The sequence below is a fragment of the Varroa destructor genome, unplaced genomic scaffold, assembly GCF_002443255.2.
Source record: "Varroa destructor unplaced genomic scaffold, Vdes_3.0 BEIS01000004.1, whole genome shotgun sequence".
Classification (NCBI taxonomy): domain Eukaryota; kingdom Metazoa; phylum Arthropoda; class Arachnida; order Mesostigmata; family Varroidae; genus Varroa; species Varroa destructor.
In genome coordinates, this window is record NW_019211457.1 from 42,496,993 (window position 1) to 42,512,315 (window position 15,323).

Below are 15,323 nucleotides of genomic sequence, written 5' to 3' on the forward strand. Positions count from 1 at the left end.
TCGTATCCACTCTATTCACGAAGAGTGCGACAAGAGTGCACTGTTAAAATCTTGCTAGGATTTTGTTTATATTAAATGCTAGCAGTCGGTGCCACTGAAGAAACAAATACTAGGAGACTACGGCTCTCGAATGTCTTTTATATTCCCCCGCATTATATAGAAGAAATGCCATCTTTTTTATATGAAAGTAAGAAAAAATCAGTACAGATGTTATGCACGAATGAAAAACAGAAGACGTGTATTTTTATATAACAGTTTCAAATATAATAACAATAATAACAGTATAATAATAAATGATAGCAACATACATATATTGTATACACGGGTACTCGATTATTACAAATAGAAAAATACATGCTAAGACAATCAATGTTTTCAAGAAAGAGCTAAGAGATGAATACGTCGTGAGAATAGCCGAAAATATGTCCTTTAATCCCATATTAGCATAGTAAATAAATAAACACTGTGCAAAATTAGAATAAAAATAGTAGGCTGGGTTGCGCAATAACAGCGAGGGCCGGTAAAAGACAGACAATTGCGCCCAACTTTTTTCATATTTTTGGGAAATTGCACACTATTATTAACTCGATCGAGTACGTTATATACTTCCTATTCATACTCAGTTTAGGTTTCCCGAAGTTCCAATAAACAGAATAAGAGCGAAAACTCTAGAAGGCCCCATCTCTTCAAAAGTTAGAATTTTAGTTCGTTGTGCAGTAGGTGTTTTTTAGTAAAACATTATTATTGAAACAAAAGCATTTGTAGATAAGTTCCATGCAGCTTGTCCACTTGCATTCACTTGCTTCGGTGTGCTCAGCGTTGTGGTTATACCAAGGGCAGCTGTTTCTTCTTGTGTTCAACCGTATTTGCTGACTTGACTTATTATGGATTGGTCTTATTTTAGCTCCGGCTATGAGAGGCCATCATTACACAGTTTTTGGCCGGTCCGCCTCCTCAGAATCCGCATCGATTCTGTCGAAATGAAAACAATGTGTTCTGTAGACTACGTTAAAAGCCAGCAGTTATAAGCGGTTTGAAGTAGATGACTTTCTGTCTATGATGATAAATCAGGGATTTACTCTGTAACTTGGTTTTCTCAAAAACCACAGTGTTCCTTCTAGGTGCGTGGTCAGATGTGTCGTCCATCCCTGTAGGTAGTAACTATTGGCCCGATGTCTAAGCGAGTTCATAAAGGCAGCTTTTCCGAAAAACGTCATTGGTACTTGTGATATATTGAGTTATCTATATACGGTAATAACACAATGAAGCTCATACTGAACCCTTCCTAAATCTCTGATTTTGACGCAGATCTAATTTTCAACAGGTGCACCTGTAGGCACCTGTATTTAATGTTACCGAAAATTATATTCTAGCAAACACAGAGCAAGGTGGAATTGTCTTCCCAATAACGCAATAAACTTGACCAAAAAAAGCCAGCAAGCGCAAAATGTAACAAGTGCGTGCCCGTAAGGTTGGACGTGCATACCTCCTATAATACTGCTCTAGAAGTCTCAAGCTGACAAGCACTCCCAGCCAAGGATCAACAAAGGAAGACTCCTCTCTACTACTTTTCTATACTTTTGGGCGTTTTCAGCTCGTTCATTCATAATTCAGAACAAGATACCGGTACCCTAGAGATTCGCGTTCGTCCCTCGAAACATATGCAAATCAAAATATGAGCTACGTGTGTTATGCCATAGGTACGTTTCTTTTGCGATTGACTGGTGAATCTTCTACCTGCCAGCTAATGCTTTGGTAGGAACATGCGTTTCAGGATTCATAAGGATTCACAACATTTTTTTCTCCTTGCATCGTTTCTCATAGGAAGCCACCAGTAGCAAATTGCACAATAACAGTCTATACCATCCAACAAACTGTGGCGCCGGGTCTGTGTAAGGATAGTTTAACAGATAGTTGCGATAAGCAGACAGCGCAGTTGACTTTAGCGATGATTTGTACAAGTTCGCGATCCCAGTTATATGGGACGTATGCGAAACTCTATCAGGGCCATGTTTCTAGAAATAAAGCCGATCTCTAAAACAAGTGAATAAATAACTTACCCTCGATACCAACAATATATCCCAAATAAGTAAAGAACCTCTACGCACTCACCCTGACAAAAACAAGACAGTTCTATATCAAATAAAATTTCACTTCAAGTTCATAGGTATTCAATATTTTTCCGAATTCTATTAAATTAAACTTTAAATAAAACTTTCACTTTTCATTATTTCATTCAGTATTTTGTATCCCCAAACGCACCTTTCATTATCGACAGAGCTGGAAAAACGTAAATCTTCCCTTCTGATTTACTAGAAATAACAATGTCGTAGCCCCAACAGTAATACCGTACTGCGGACTGTAAAAGGTGGAATTGCCATTAGGTTTTAGAGCGCGCAAATCTTTTGTTAGTGAACGGTGTGACGCGGTAGCGAGATCCGTAACCTCCAGTCGCTGTAACTACATATCTGGGTTAATCTGACGTCTGCAACGACGATGAGGCTACTTGTCAGTGGTCGAGCTTTTGTAGTGTTTGGCAAAAAACATTGATGAAGCCATTGGTGAGGACGCCTCGTTTTTCGTGCCTCTTTTGGCTCAGAAATTTGCAGGAATATCATTTCCATCGTCAGTTAGCTTTAGCGCTGGTTAAAACGTGAGTAACAATATTAAAATGTTCAATTATATGATGGATTTCTAGTTTTTCAATCATTATAATAGCAAACGGATCTTTATTGGGGTGTCAAAAAACATACAAACGATTTTTCGAGTCAGACGGTTTTCAAGTCACCTATATCAGGTAATGTCCCGTCGAGTCGATATCATTGGTGTTATCTGACAGATAGAATTCAAAGTAGTAAATGTGCTACGATTATTGGAAAACCTGGGACAGTCCTTCGAAGATTTTGTGAAATTTCTGTAAGCACCCGCTTTTTTTAATTACGACAAAGCTCTAAATGCTATGCAGATCAATCTATGCCGTCTACGGCCAAATGCGTTATTGGGAAAAACGACCCAAAGATCGTCTTCGTCACTTTTATTTTGGATGCTTCGATGCACCTTATAGTGGTCGATCAGTGACGAAAAATTAAGAGACACGTCAACGAGCACCCCACGACATCGCCAAGAAACTAGAAATCGAGCGGGAAAAAGATGAGTGCCACACGAATTAACGCGGAAGAAATTTATCGGATTGTATTTTTATCGACATCCGACCGTATATAGAAAGGCAATGGATTCGATATTTCTGTTAAACAGTTGATCACGGATGATGAAAGGTGAGTTACATAACAGTAATGTGATTCTGTGAGAAGGCGCGGACTGACCTCAAAGAAACTGATGTGTCTTCGGACGAATTGGAAAGGAATCATGTTTATAAAACTACTGTCGCCGGGAAAAGAGCCATTGAAAGAAACGATTGAAACTAAGAAATTGTCGTCGTCTACTATTATCCGCATTGCTGTACCACATACATATTTAAGCACGTCAGAAATACAGAGAACATGGATGGAAAATTCTGACTTATTCGCTGTATGGTGCGGATCTTGCGCCGTCAATTATCTGTTTCGGCATTTGGTGAACTCCTAATAGTGGTAATTAGAGGATTTCGCCCATAAACCACACAGACTCTACAGAGATAGGATAATAATTTTACAGAAGGTTATCGATCAGAGTGGCGCATATTTACTTTAGAAATATTGCTTTGAAATATGAAAAGATACTCACTTCAATTTTGGCCTTGAAAACATCAGTTCTCTTTCCACCACCCAATACATTTTCTGCACATGTGTAGTCGACTTTTTTTATAGCCATTCAATTTGTGTATTGTTGCTTTGTATGGGCGGGTGTTTACAGGCGCGAACAGCACCTTTATGCCCGTAATCATGGATGCCATCTAGCTATGAGCGCGCAGTCATTCGGATACACCCGCGCTATCGACTAGTTAGAGACGGGTCGCTTATATCGTTCAAACTTAGACGGCTTTCAGTGAAGAAGGGTTCAAGCTAGCAAGCCTGCCATAAGACTAGGATAGGGTGGCAGCAACAAATCATGCGCTATTCGTGCTAGGTCGACGTGCAGGCGCATGTCTTTCGTTTCACTATCGCACCGCCGTGATGCGCGCTTTAGAACCGGGATACGTTCTCCCTTTGGTCCCTCCCCTCTCGCCTCTCTCCTTTTCGACTTTGCACTGACATTGCTGATCTTTCTGAGAGAACTGGACTAGCGCAGCATTGTCCACAGTGGTGCGCTCGCACGTCCCGAAGTCGGAGAGCGCTGCAGCGGGCCACGGTCCCTGCAGGCTTGACTCTCAGCCTCTATAGGTTATAGAAGCTGGCAAGGCAGGGACCATTTCTGCTAGTCTGCGTCAGTGTAATTGATGAGCGATCGCGAGCTACAATGTTCAGCCGAATGCAGTTGCTGACTGCTGCTCGGTTGGTTCTCTGCACAGCCTAGTGCGAAGTGGAGTTGTCAGCCTTATTATGCGTCAGTACTAAGTTGCGCCGAATTGGTGCTGTGACGGCAAGGAAATTGTTGGGGGTGATTCTTCTCTGCTGAGGGCCTGCACATCCCAATTTGCCACCACGTGGCCGTCGAACGTTCGAATCCCTCTTGTGTTTGCGGCGACCGTTATTCCTTTAGCTGGAGCTCTCACTGCGTTCTTCGTCATGTCGCGCGTCTCAAAGCGATTCTATCGTCTCGATGGCACCCAAGCGGAGGAGGTGTTGGACCGGGGTAAGAGTGCTGCCCTCGAAAACCGCTGGGTGTTTGAAGTGTCATGGGAAGTGGCAAATAAAGTTGGTGGCATCTACACTGTTATTCGGTCGAAAGCCGAGGTGTCAGTTGAAGAGTTAGGTAATCAATACTGCCTGTTAGGACCTATTAATGATGTCCTGGTACGAAGCGAAGTTGAGGTGCTAGAACCGCCGGCCGGGCCGTTTACCGAGGCGCTAGAAGACTTTAAGAAACAAGGTGTTCGAGTGATCTACGGCCGATGGCTTATCGATGGCTATCCGCAAGTTGTCCTGTTTGACATTGGTTCATCTGCGTGGAAGCTGGACGAGTGGAAAAAGCATTTGTTCGAACTGAGTGCTATTGGCATACCGTGGCACGATCAGGAGTCTAATGATGCAGTTATTTTTGGTTATTTGACCTCGTGGTTCATGGAGAGCTACTATAACGCAGTAAACAAAAGATTCGGCCAGCCTTACATTGTAGCCCATTTTCACGAGTGGTTGTCAGGGGTGGGGCTATTATTGTGTAGACTTCGTAAACTTGACATCTCGACAGTGTTTACAACACATGCAACCCTCCTGGGCAGATACTTGTGCGCGGGCAACGTTGACTTCTACAATAATTTGTCGAAATTTGACCTCGATAGGGAAGCGGGCAACCGCGGCATCTACCATCGTTATTGTATGGAAAGAGCGGCTACCCACGCAGCCCACATCTTCACGACCGTCTCCGAGGTCACTGCTATGGAGGCACAACACCTGCTGAACCGTAAAGCCGACGTAATCACGCCAAACGGGCTAAACGTCAAACGTTTCAGCGCTATGCACGAATTTCAAAACATGCACGCTGTGGCTAAAGAAAAAATTCACGATTTTGTCCGAGGACACTTTTATGGCCATTACGATTTTGACCTGGACAAGACGATCTATTGTTTTATTGCTGGCCGATACGAATTTTCTAATAAAGGAGCTGATCTCTTTATTGAGTCGTTGGCTCGCCTAAACTACAAACTAAAACAGGCTCGAAGCGATGTCACTGTTATAGCTTTTCTGATCTTCCCAGCAAAGACAAACAATTTCAACGTTGAATCTCTGCGCGGTCAGGCTGTGGCCAAACAACTTCGTGAGGCTGTCGACGAAGTTCAAAAACGTATTGGAAAACGGCTCTTCGAAACTGCACTTAGCGGTCGTATTCCATCAAATGAGGATTTACTGCACAGTGAAGACATCGTCAAATTGAAACGCGGGATTTACGCAACGCAGCGCAACGACTTGCCACCCGTGTGCACCCATAACGTCATTAACGACGACAACGACCCGGTCCTTAACGCCATCCGTCGCTGCCAGCTATTCAACAACCGCGAAGATCGCGTCAAGGTCATATTTCATCCAGAGTTTTTATCATCAACGAATCCACTATTTAGCATGGATTATGAAGAGTTTGTGCGGGGTTGTCACCTTGGCGTGTTCCCATCATACTACGAGCCATGGGGTTACACACCCGCAGAATGCACCCTAATGGGAATTCCTAGCATTACGACGAATCTGTCCGGATTCGGCTGCTTTATTCAGGTGAGTGTCACGTTTTTGTTGTTCGCTAGTGATTTCTATCTATATATAATTGCTACGATCTTAAAAGACAGCAGCTAACTGTGCATTATTTCACCTAGCTACATTTTGAAAACTACCAATTTTCATGAACGGCTGTGTTGAACGAACTGAGTAATATATCAGTTAGCAAAACTTGTGATTGCAATTAAGTAATATATGACCGAATTCAAGGAGCACGTGTCGGATCCCATGTCATACGGTATCTATATCGTCGAGAGGCGTGTTATGAGCCCCGAAGAAAGTGTCTGTCAGCTGGCACAGTTCTTGTTAGATTTTTCACAATTGACCCGACGCCAGCGAATCATTCAGAGAAACCGAACGGAAAGACTAAGTGATTTGCTCGACTGGAAAAATCTCGGAGTTTACTATAGGTAAGTATTAATTGTAGCAACTTAAGGTCTTCTATAGTTGCTGTCAATAGTGGAACATGGCACTACAGACTCGTCCACGATTATTTGTAGTTAAATTTTAACAATGCTGAAAGCGTGCGCAAAAGTGATGATTTACTATATACATCGAAATAGATTAGTTGATTTCATCAGTTATTTAGTGTTAGTCTGTGGGTAAACCAATTGATCAATGAAATTCTGAGCTGAGTGACATTTCTCACAAACTCACAACTCAACTGTCGAAAACGTCTAAACAAAAAACAACCCAATCAAGCAAAAAGCGAAAGCGGATTGATATTTTATATCTCCACACGAATATTTGTCCAGCTTTATTATGGTTCTCTGGACAGACCACCCACAAGCGATTGTCCAGTGAAAGAGCCTTACATAAGTTTCATTTTGTTCATTCGTTTCTTTTGTTTTTGCAGAAAAGCGCGACAAGAAGCGATTCACAAAACGCATCCCGAGTTCGCAGATCACGCATCATCCTGTAAACTTCAGCTGAAATATCCGCGACCGATGTCAGAGCCGCCATCGCCATCGCAGTCAAGAACATCGACTCCTGCGCCGTCAGAACCCGGAAGTGAGGATCACTCTAGTGATGAAGAAAGAGAGTAACTTCTACTATATAATAAGTCCGAGTCGATCCTGTGAGTCGACAAAAAAGGAATAGTATATTACCGAAGGGTGCATGTCACTTTGACTTTCGAAAAAACGAGTTTTGCGCCAAATACGAACATCAAATGTAAAATCACCACACCTACCTACACGGTCACACAATCACACGTGCCATTAATGTTAGGTCGTAGATAGCTGAAATTGTAGCGCTAAAAGTGTAGCTTGATGTGGTGTTTTGTTCCGTTATAGTTTATGGATGGCTAATCAATTACTCGACACACGAGCACGCAAGATTTTCATATGAAATCTCAGTATGTTTAAGAATGTTATATAACAGTATGTTGATTTTTACATACTAATTATGTAAAAAGCAACGAGCAAATGTTTCGACATCGAAAAACCATGTCTTGAAGGCTTTGCAAATAAATAAATTTTTATTTATTTAGAAGACTTTTTTTTTAAATAATAAATTATCATTGTATGGTATACTACTAAATATTGACGCTCTATTGATGGCCACTACGACTCAAATGCGGTCGACAAGTTCATGGTTTCTGTGGAAAAAACGACACGAGTGTTATTGCCGCTAAGGGTGATGATCGATTACAAAAGAAACTGGCAATCGCAGCGAGTCGCTAACCTGTGAGAGCTTTTTTGAACGTATGTATGGTATAAACTGGTTCACTATGAAGTACAAGTGTTCTGAGGAAGTCGGCTCGAGTGTACGTATGCTCCTAAATATTTGCTAATTGTCTGATTTGTAGATCGAAGCGTTGATGAATGCCCTAAACATGCTCCCATGCTAAACATGGAAGCATGTTTAGGGCAAGTAATAGTACGTGAAATAGTAAGAAACGGTTGACAGCGAATTGTACAAGGATTGCTCTAAACGATGAGACGCATTGTGGTTCTCCAAATGTATTTCGCGCATATACGAACGTGAGCATAATGACAATGATAAAATAAACATTACGCTAGGTTTTTGTAAAACTGCACATGTAGTCGGTCCTTTTTTTGTGTATCATATTTTTCGGACAGGTTATGTAGGAGACAATAAAAACGTAAAATCACAGACGATCGTTATCGTTCGGTGAGTTGTCTACCGTTTACCTTCACTGATCGGTATATAACGGTATTGTTAAAAGGAGGCTTGCAATAGAAACTACAAATATTGCATAATATCTAACACGCGAACGACTCATTTCATTCAGAGTTTATTACATATTACTTTTATTTTTTATTTATTAATATATTATATTAATATAAAAGAGCATTAATTGTGGCAAAAACATACTGAAACTTGCCCCCTTGTGTCGACTTTGCCACTGACTCATTTAGCTTCATTTTTCCAATAGTATTCTCAGACATTACGATGCTAAAACATTTTATATAGTCTATCTTAATCTCGCAGCGTGTAGATCTTGGAGCATTGCAACCTTCTTTGTTTTCCTAGTTAATGGATGGCATAAACCAACATATGCTAATAAATTTCATTTATGGGAGTGATACATTAGTACTACCTCAGGTGGCCTAGGACCTGAATATTCAATCGATTTATTAAAGCGCACTGAGGTCACCTCTACTCGTGGTGTATTATTACCATTATGGCGAAACAGTACTAACGCCATAGTAAGATAAGAATTGAGGCCTACCTACAAGCTCTTCTTAACGATTCATTCAATTTATAGCCCTCTCATAACACTATACCGTTCTATTAAGTATGACTGTATGTATGTATAACAATAATAATAATAACGAAAGTTGCACATGTCTGGATCGGGGAAGCATACGTTACGGTCGGTCCTAAACGATGCAACCGTGTTCAGTAGTGAACAATCAGTAATTTGTCCTAGCAACAACTGATCAGGCCGTTGCAACTGGTCTCTGGTAACTCAATGATCGTGGTTGGACTTATTCCTGTACTGATTTCAGCAGGCCGCTCTAACAGAAATAAAACCTTTAGGAATCGTTATGATGCTCCGGTTTCAGTCAATTTTTTTATTAGCGAAATACCCAAACACGTCGTAATGGCCGGCCGCATATTGGCATCTGGATATTTTAAAGAACAACTCTCAAAGTTAACCCGTTTCACACCGCAGCTGCATCGTTGTCCTCTACTTCGTGATGTAGCTCGCATCTGGTGCTCATTGGGACTTGGTATTTTTGATTTACTAGAAGTAGGACTACCGCGAGACACCTCTTGTTGGCAAAACAATTTTTGGCCGTCGTAATAAGCTACTGCATTGTGGCAACGGTGTGCGTTCCGTGTGTTTTTTGTTTTCCTATTCGATCTTGTGTACCACGGCTGTCTATGAATTCAACCAAAGGTTGGTCTGCTGCTTTGCATGTGCCATTACGATCTCCGGCGTCGCCTTCAATGGACATCCCGGAAGTTTGAGAAACATGGGATTCACTAGCAATACCCCGTACCAACTTTGGTGACGATAATAATTGACTCTTTCTATGTACTGCCGCTAATGTATTCCTTGAAGCCCACTGCAGCTCAGAAGTACTAGTGCTAACATAAGTTTTATATTCGTTTTCAATCTTACAACTTGAGTATCGAGGTTTGCGGGTCATCTCAGTTTCTTTACAGTTATCAGCTTACCAAACTCTTCGGCAGGCAGCTCGAAATCGCAACTGTCCACTTCCACATACGGATTTCGACTCCGCGGGTCGAGTACTTCAAGGTCAAACATTTCACCAATTCGTTCCCAGATCACACTCGTTGGCAAGTCTTTTCTGGCCAGTCAGCAGAATTTTATATGAATATATAACATCTGGAATTGTTTGGCCACACCAAAAGGCCTGTGGCCAATCATTACAAAGTGAAAGCTCACTTGATCTCTGGCACTGTTCCAAGCTATTGGTCTTGACTTGCATAACATATCTAGCCCGTTGTAAAGCGACTCGTTTGAAAAGGCCAAGTAAATACTATAAGGTACTGTGTTATTTGTTCTGTTAATTACGTCCGTTTATGGTGCTATTCTTGACAGGGCGAAAAGGTTTGCTCTTTTCAAGCTTGGGTAGAATAGCTCGAAACACCTAAGAGACTAAATGATCCCGGGAACTCTTCCACTTGCTGTTAGCAACAAGCTTCTTAGCACTCTAGTGATTGTATATTGCTTTACTGTAGGATCTTATACTGCTTGTGAGTTAACTGCAAATACAGTGTTTCGCAATGGCATCTAGAATGCTTTACGCCAGTACAGACATCGCTCATTAGTTGCATGCAAAGCCATTTAGTAATTAGCAAAAACCCTTGGTACTCAATTATAAGCGGAAACAATCAGCGATCAACTTTAAACAGGAAGAATCGACTATGCGGAGCGGGGGGGGGGGGGGGGGTAAAATACAGTTTTGAATGAATGCATATAGAAGCAGGCGATCGATCGGAACAGCGAACCACAGCCTTCCTATCCTACTGATCAGGCTCGCTCAGCTAATACATAAATCGATTAAACGTGCAATAATATCCCTCAGGTAATCATAGCTAACAAGGTAGCTACGTATCGGCATAATCTTCCCTCTTTCATCGAAGCTGCTTTAACACTGTGATGTCTTCCTCGAAAACATGATGCACACTTAGGCGGTAACGTGCGAACTGCGCCAGAACCCCTAAAGAAGCTTGAGCATGGCGCAACCTGTTTACTCTTGCGAGTTCGCGCCATTAGGCCCATTTAAATCACAGTGGGTTAGTGGCGCCATCTTGTTTGGCGCGTAAATGCCTGGCTGCCTGTCTGTCCGTCTGCGTCCACAGCTGAAATGTGTGGTCGATAGTTTTCTCAACTTCGAAGATTTTCAACGCTGCACATAAGCTTCAGCAGGCGGAAACTGTCGACGCTGATGGATTAACAACAGAGTAGGCACGACACCAGCTGTGACTTTGGCCCGTGTAGTTGCATTTTTGCCGTGCTGCTATGCCTGTGTGTTCGTCTATCGTTGTATACGACGAGCCGTAGAAAATAAGCGTTTTTTTGTTAGTGACAACAAAAGTTTTTTTTTATGTTGGCGTTCTAATACAGGGAAGGAGCGCTCCAGAGTAGCTCGGTTTGACTTTTGTTACGAGCTAACACTTGCCGGATTGTGTTCATAATAACCCTTAGTAACCCGGAAAAACGAAGTCATATTTAATTACACAGAAAGAAAAAAGATACAACAAACTATAAGTATAAACGTGTACTCGACTTTAGGTCTCCGCGGAAGTCAGATACACCGGGGAGGACTTGCGAAGTTTTCAGCCAAAAGGATAAGATTTGCACAGAACTGTCAATACAGTGGGATCAGAGTGGACGAGAATATAGTCGTGTGTTGGCTCGTAGTTTTTTCGGCTTTTAAGAATTCAGAGTAAGTATGCGTGTGGGAACGGATAGCCGATTGTAACGCCTATTCTCGTGTTTGAGGCCTCAGCTGTTCGCCAACACTGTAGTTTTTTTCATCTCCGTCTTTCCCTTCCCCTTTGCATTAAGAGGGATCAAATCAACGATCATTATCGTATCGGGACGGACTTATTGTTCCCACAGCTGTCATTGCGCAGCTTGTGAGCATTAGCTCGCGCCTGGGTGAATCCTTAAATTCGTTTGAGAAATGGACAAATATTCGCTAACGAAGAGACGACTTTCTGCGCCGGTGACAGTTCACAGTCCGAAAAAGGTTAGAAGTCGGCAGTCTTATGACACTCGCTGGATTATTATTACTAGTTTTAGTTAATAAATGGTGGATGGTTCGTTAATGCTATAACAAGTGAACTAGTAATTAAATGTAGAATGTATTTAGTAAACATAGAAAATATCTAATAATTTTTATAGTGAATTTGTTGAGGTGCACCTTTTCCTCATCGGCATATTTTCTTCCAAGCAAAACTTTTTGGAAAGGGCTTATACTAAGTCGTTTCATTAGGTTATAAGAATTAGGTTATGTTGAGCAACGTAAGGTTTGTCTCAAAATTGTTTTTATACCGACATGATGTATTGACTATTTTCAGTTATTGAATGGAATTGTATTCAGGCGTGCATAACTGCTACATCGGGTGATTCAAAGTACATCAAATATATCCGGACAATCGCATAGAAATTATATATCAACTTATTTTGAATGCGAATCGCGCCTGTATCTTGACTGCGAAGACAAAGAACAGGTGGAATTGATGACTGTAGCGTACTTATCATAAAGCGCCGCAATTATCTCCAACCACTCTGTGTTGATTGTTCGGATGTAAATATAATGTTGTAAAAACGATTCATTCAATTGCATTACTTTGGCGCGCTTCGCTTTAAGGAGTAGCTGTTGCATAGTACATGAGGTTACACGATTGAATGTTGTGCTCTCTATTACAGTTCCCAGTATTCAATCAGTAATGTTAAACCGTCCTTAAAAACAGGTATCTTTCAACTATATTAAGAACATTTGTTTTACAATTAAGATGCCATATTTCGTGTCTATTATTTGCCCTTTACCGAAGTGACTACAACTTCGTTCTGTGCTAAGGGACAGTCGTTTCAAGCAATGCTTAAAGACAATGCAGGAAGTGAAATTCGAAGCACTAAGTATAAAGTAAGTACCGCAGTGTCGTGCGTTTTTTACCTGTCTAACTGTACAACTTAGCCCATATTGACAATCCTCAACTATACTGTGTCGGTTTACATATTGGTTTGTCAATGTTTCGAAGTACATCGAGCGTCAGAGGTGTCTTTAACGAGCATCTACGATCACGTATCGGCCTCCAACTGTATCGATAATATAGCCCTTATCTATGTACTCTTCATAAATATCCGTTTAACAAACGCGAGTATGTCTGTGTATAGTTGAATAAATAAATATAAAATAGTATGAAGTGTGGGTGTAGTGTAACAAATAATGGGCATTGACCCTACCGGAATGCCCCTGACTGCCTTAACAGCCAGTGCATGCCGACAATCTCCTACCGCCGGTATCTATTAATCAATAAGCACCGAACTTAGTCATTACATATATATATATATATATATATGTAATGGCTAACTAAAAAGCAGTCTCCACGAGGGGAGCGTGCCAAAAATTGCGGTCTAGAATCAAGTTGTGAGGAAGTAATAATGGTGCCGAAATACCTTATAGGTTGTGTAGGCGGTACTGTGTTAATAGAATTGGCCTAATAAGTCAATTCTCTGGTACGAATTAATTTTTGGCCAGTAGCAGCAACGTTTCAATAAACGATTTTCCAGTAAGTTAGGCAAGTGTGTGAGATCTGCCAAATAGTTCTTGTTAAGTATCAAAGCAGTTCGGTCCGTAACAAAACACCACAAGCCGCCAAAGTATATACCGAGTCGTGACTTGTAATTGACAAATATACTTTGGCATATATTAATCATATTTTTATTTACATTTTTTATATATTTTTGTAGGAGTGCAAATCATTTTTCCTATTTGTGTTTACCTTACGGAATACTACTTGAGCATTGCGAGGCGCACGCATTTTGCTATGAACCTGAAGATGTGTGTGCTGAACTAGTTTTTTTCAGAGGAAATTCTTTCACCTCGATGCTGGTACCGAATGTTCTAACGTCATCTTTTTAGCACACAGTGACGCAGGCAGGCAGTCACAGATTAATAAGGGCGCATTTTGCTGATAGGCAAACTTACCTTTCACATTTCGCCTCTGTGATGACAAGGACGGCGTGTCGGCTCTTTGAGCTACTAAAGGTTGTTTCATTATGTTCTCTTGTGTTAATCCCATTCGTAAGCTTCTATATAAGCCTGTTCCATTGGTGAACCACGATTTCTCTGTGTGAGAGGAACAGAGAATGAGGTTCTAATGACGTTCATTGTTTTCTTCTCACAGATTGTACAGGGTATTTGCATCGACCTACTGTGTATGTGTTTGTTTATGTCACTCTTTTACGTCTTCCGCTGTAAGCTGTGAGTTGTACTTAAAAATTTCGTAAGTTATAACCTGTGAAGCTCATATTTGCATTAGGGTGCAATTGCAAATGCGGATGCATTGGGCTCGCTACTGCTTTATACACGTATACAATACTTACAAATTATGCTCGAATGAAATTTGCAGATGCGTGGCACAAGCCCTCAACGTCTGCCTTATCTCTTAGGAGGAGCAGGGACCCCGCCTTTCGGCATGCAGGTAGCAATTATTTATGAAATGTTTTTTTTAGGCTATTTAAACTAATGTTTTTGCCTTTAATGTGCAATTTGTTATGTTAATACAAATACATTTAGGTATATTGCAGCATCGTACCATGCTACCCGTTTGTCCCTTTCCCGCTATGACCGTTACGAACCGATCTAATGAATTGATAGCAATTACTAAGTAAACAAAGTACGTCTTTTACTTGTTGGTATCCTTTTCCTTTATTTTGTAAATGTATCTGATTTCACGTGATGCAGAGGGGTTCATTGTCAAGAGTACCGGATAAAAGGGAAAACCGACTGGAGGCACTCGAAAGAGTTACGTTCTCTGGGGAGTCACGGAGGGTTGAGAGCCCCTATTATAATCCCGACGCCGCAGGCAAAGCAAGGGAACCGTTTTTTCCAAGCGTTTTCCACCAGATCTGCAAGCTGGGACAAGGTAGCTTCGGAGAAGTATACAAGGTACTGTGAATTATCTTGTTCTAATATTCTGCAATTTCGATCCTTGATTCACTTCTTCATTCATTTCAGTCAACTAATATATTCAGTTCCAGCCGCTCACGCGTACTATATGCACTAGCAAATGTCAACAGAAGCAATCAAGTCGACACATACCGAAATCAACAGAATATTAACGTTTTCGAAAACGTGATCGTTATCGACTTGTTGCCTGTATTAGCCACTTTTTGCTATATAAGTATGTTCTATATAAACAACAAACTGAAGCAACCGCGATAAGATACTCTTTTCCGTAAGCAGACATAGAAGATATAAAAGATATCTAAAACAGAACGAAAACGATCGCGTTAATTTATTTCGTTGAAAAAAAAATGTATATAATATTTTTATATATATA

At 41.1% G+C, this 15,323-nt stretch overlaps 2 protein-coding genes and 1 long non-coding RNA gene across 12 annotated transcripts in view; 2 read left to right on the forward strand and 1 right to left on the reverse strand.

Moving 5' to 3' along the window:
* Window positions 1-86: 86 nt before the first annotated feature.
* LOC147756229 (uncharacterized) lies at window positions 87-10,399 on the reverse strand. Its single transcript, XR_015326962.1, has 3 exons — window positions 9,957-10,399; window positions 3,724-7,378; window positions 87-972 (listed from the first exon to the last, which is right to left on the reverse strand). It is a non-coding gene; the product is annotated as an uncharacterized LOC147756229 (long non-coding RNA).
* On the forward strand, window positions 4,665-8,343 carry Glys (glycogen [starch] synthase). The gene is made up of 3 exons (XM_022804727.2): window positions 4,665-6,302; window positions 6,513-6,712; window positions 7,159-8,343. The coding sequence occupies exons 1-3, from the start codon at window positions 4,665-4,667 to the stop codon at window positions 7,346-7,348; spliced, it is 2,028 nt and encodes a 675-aa protein (XP_022660462.1). The 3' UTR covers window positions 7,349-8,343.
* A 736-nt stretch (window positions 10,400-11,135) lies between the features above and the next one.
* The window catches only part of LOC111250078 (membrane-associated tyrosine- and threonine-specific cdc2-inhibitory kinase-like), a 9,919-nt gene continuing 5,731 nt past the window's right edge, over window positions 11,136-15,323 (forward strand). For 2 of the 10 annotated variants that reach the window (XR_015326051.1, XR_015326050.1), the window contains exons 1-3: window positions 13,901-14,026; window positions 14,391-14,462; window positions 14,726-14,929. Coding sequence is in view for 8 of the 10 variants with exons in the window: in XM_086986518.1 (XP_086842644.1) it covers window positions 11,936-12,001; window positions 14,391-14,462; window positions 14,726-14,929 (342 nt within the window). In the remaining 2 variants the exon portion in view is untranslated. The other 8 variants (XM_086986523.1, XM_086986521.1, XM_086986519.1 and 5 more) reach the window with 8 other exon arrangements.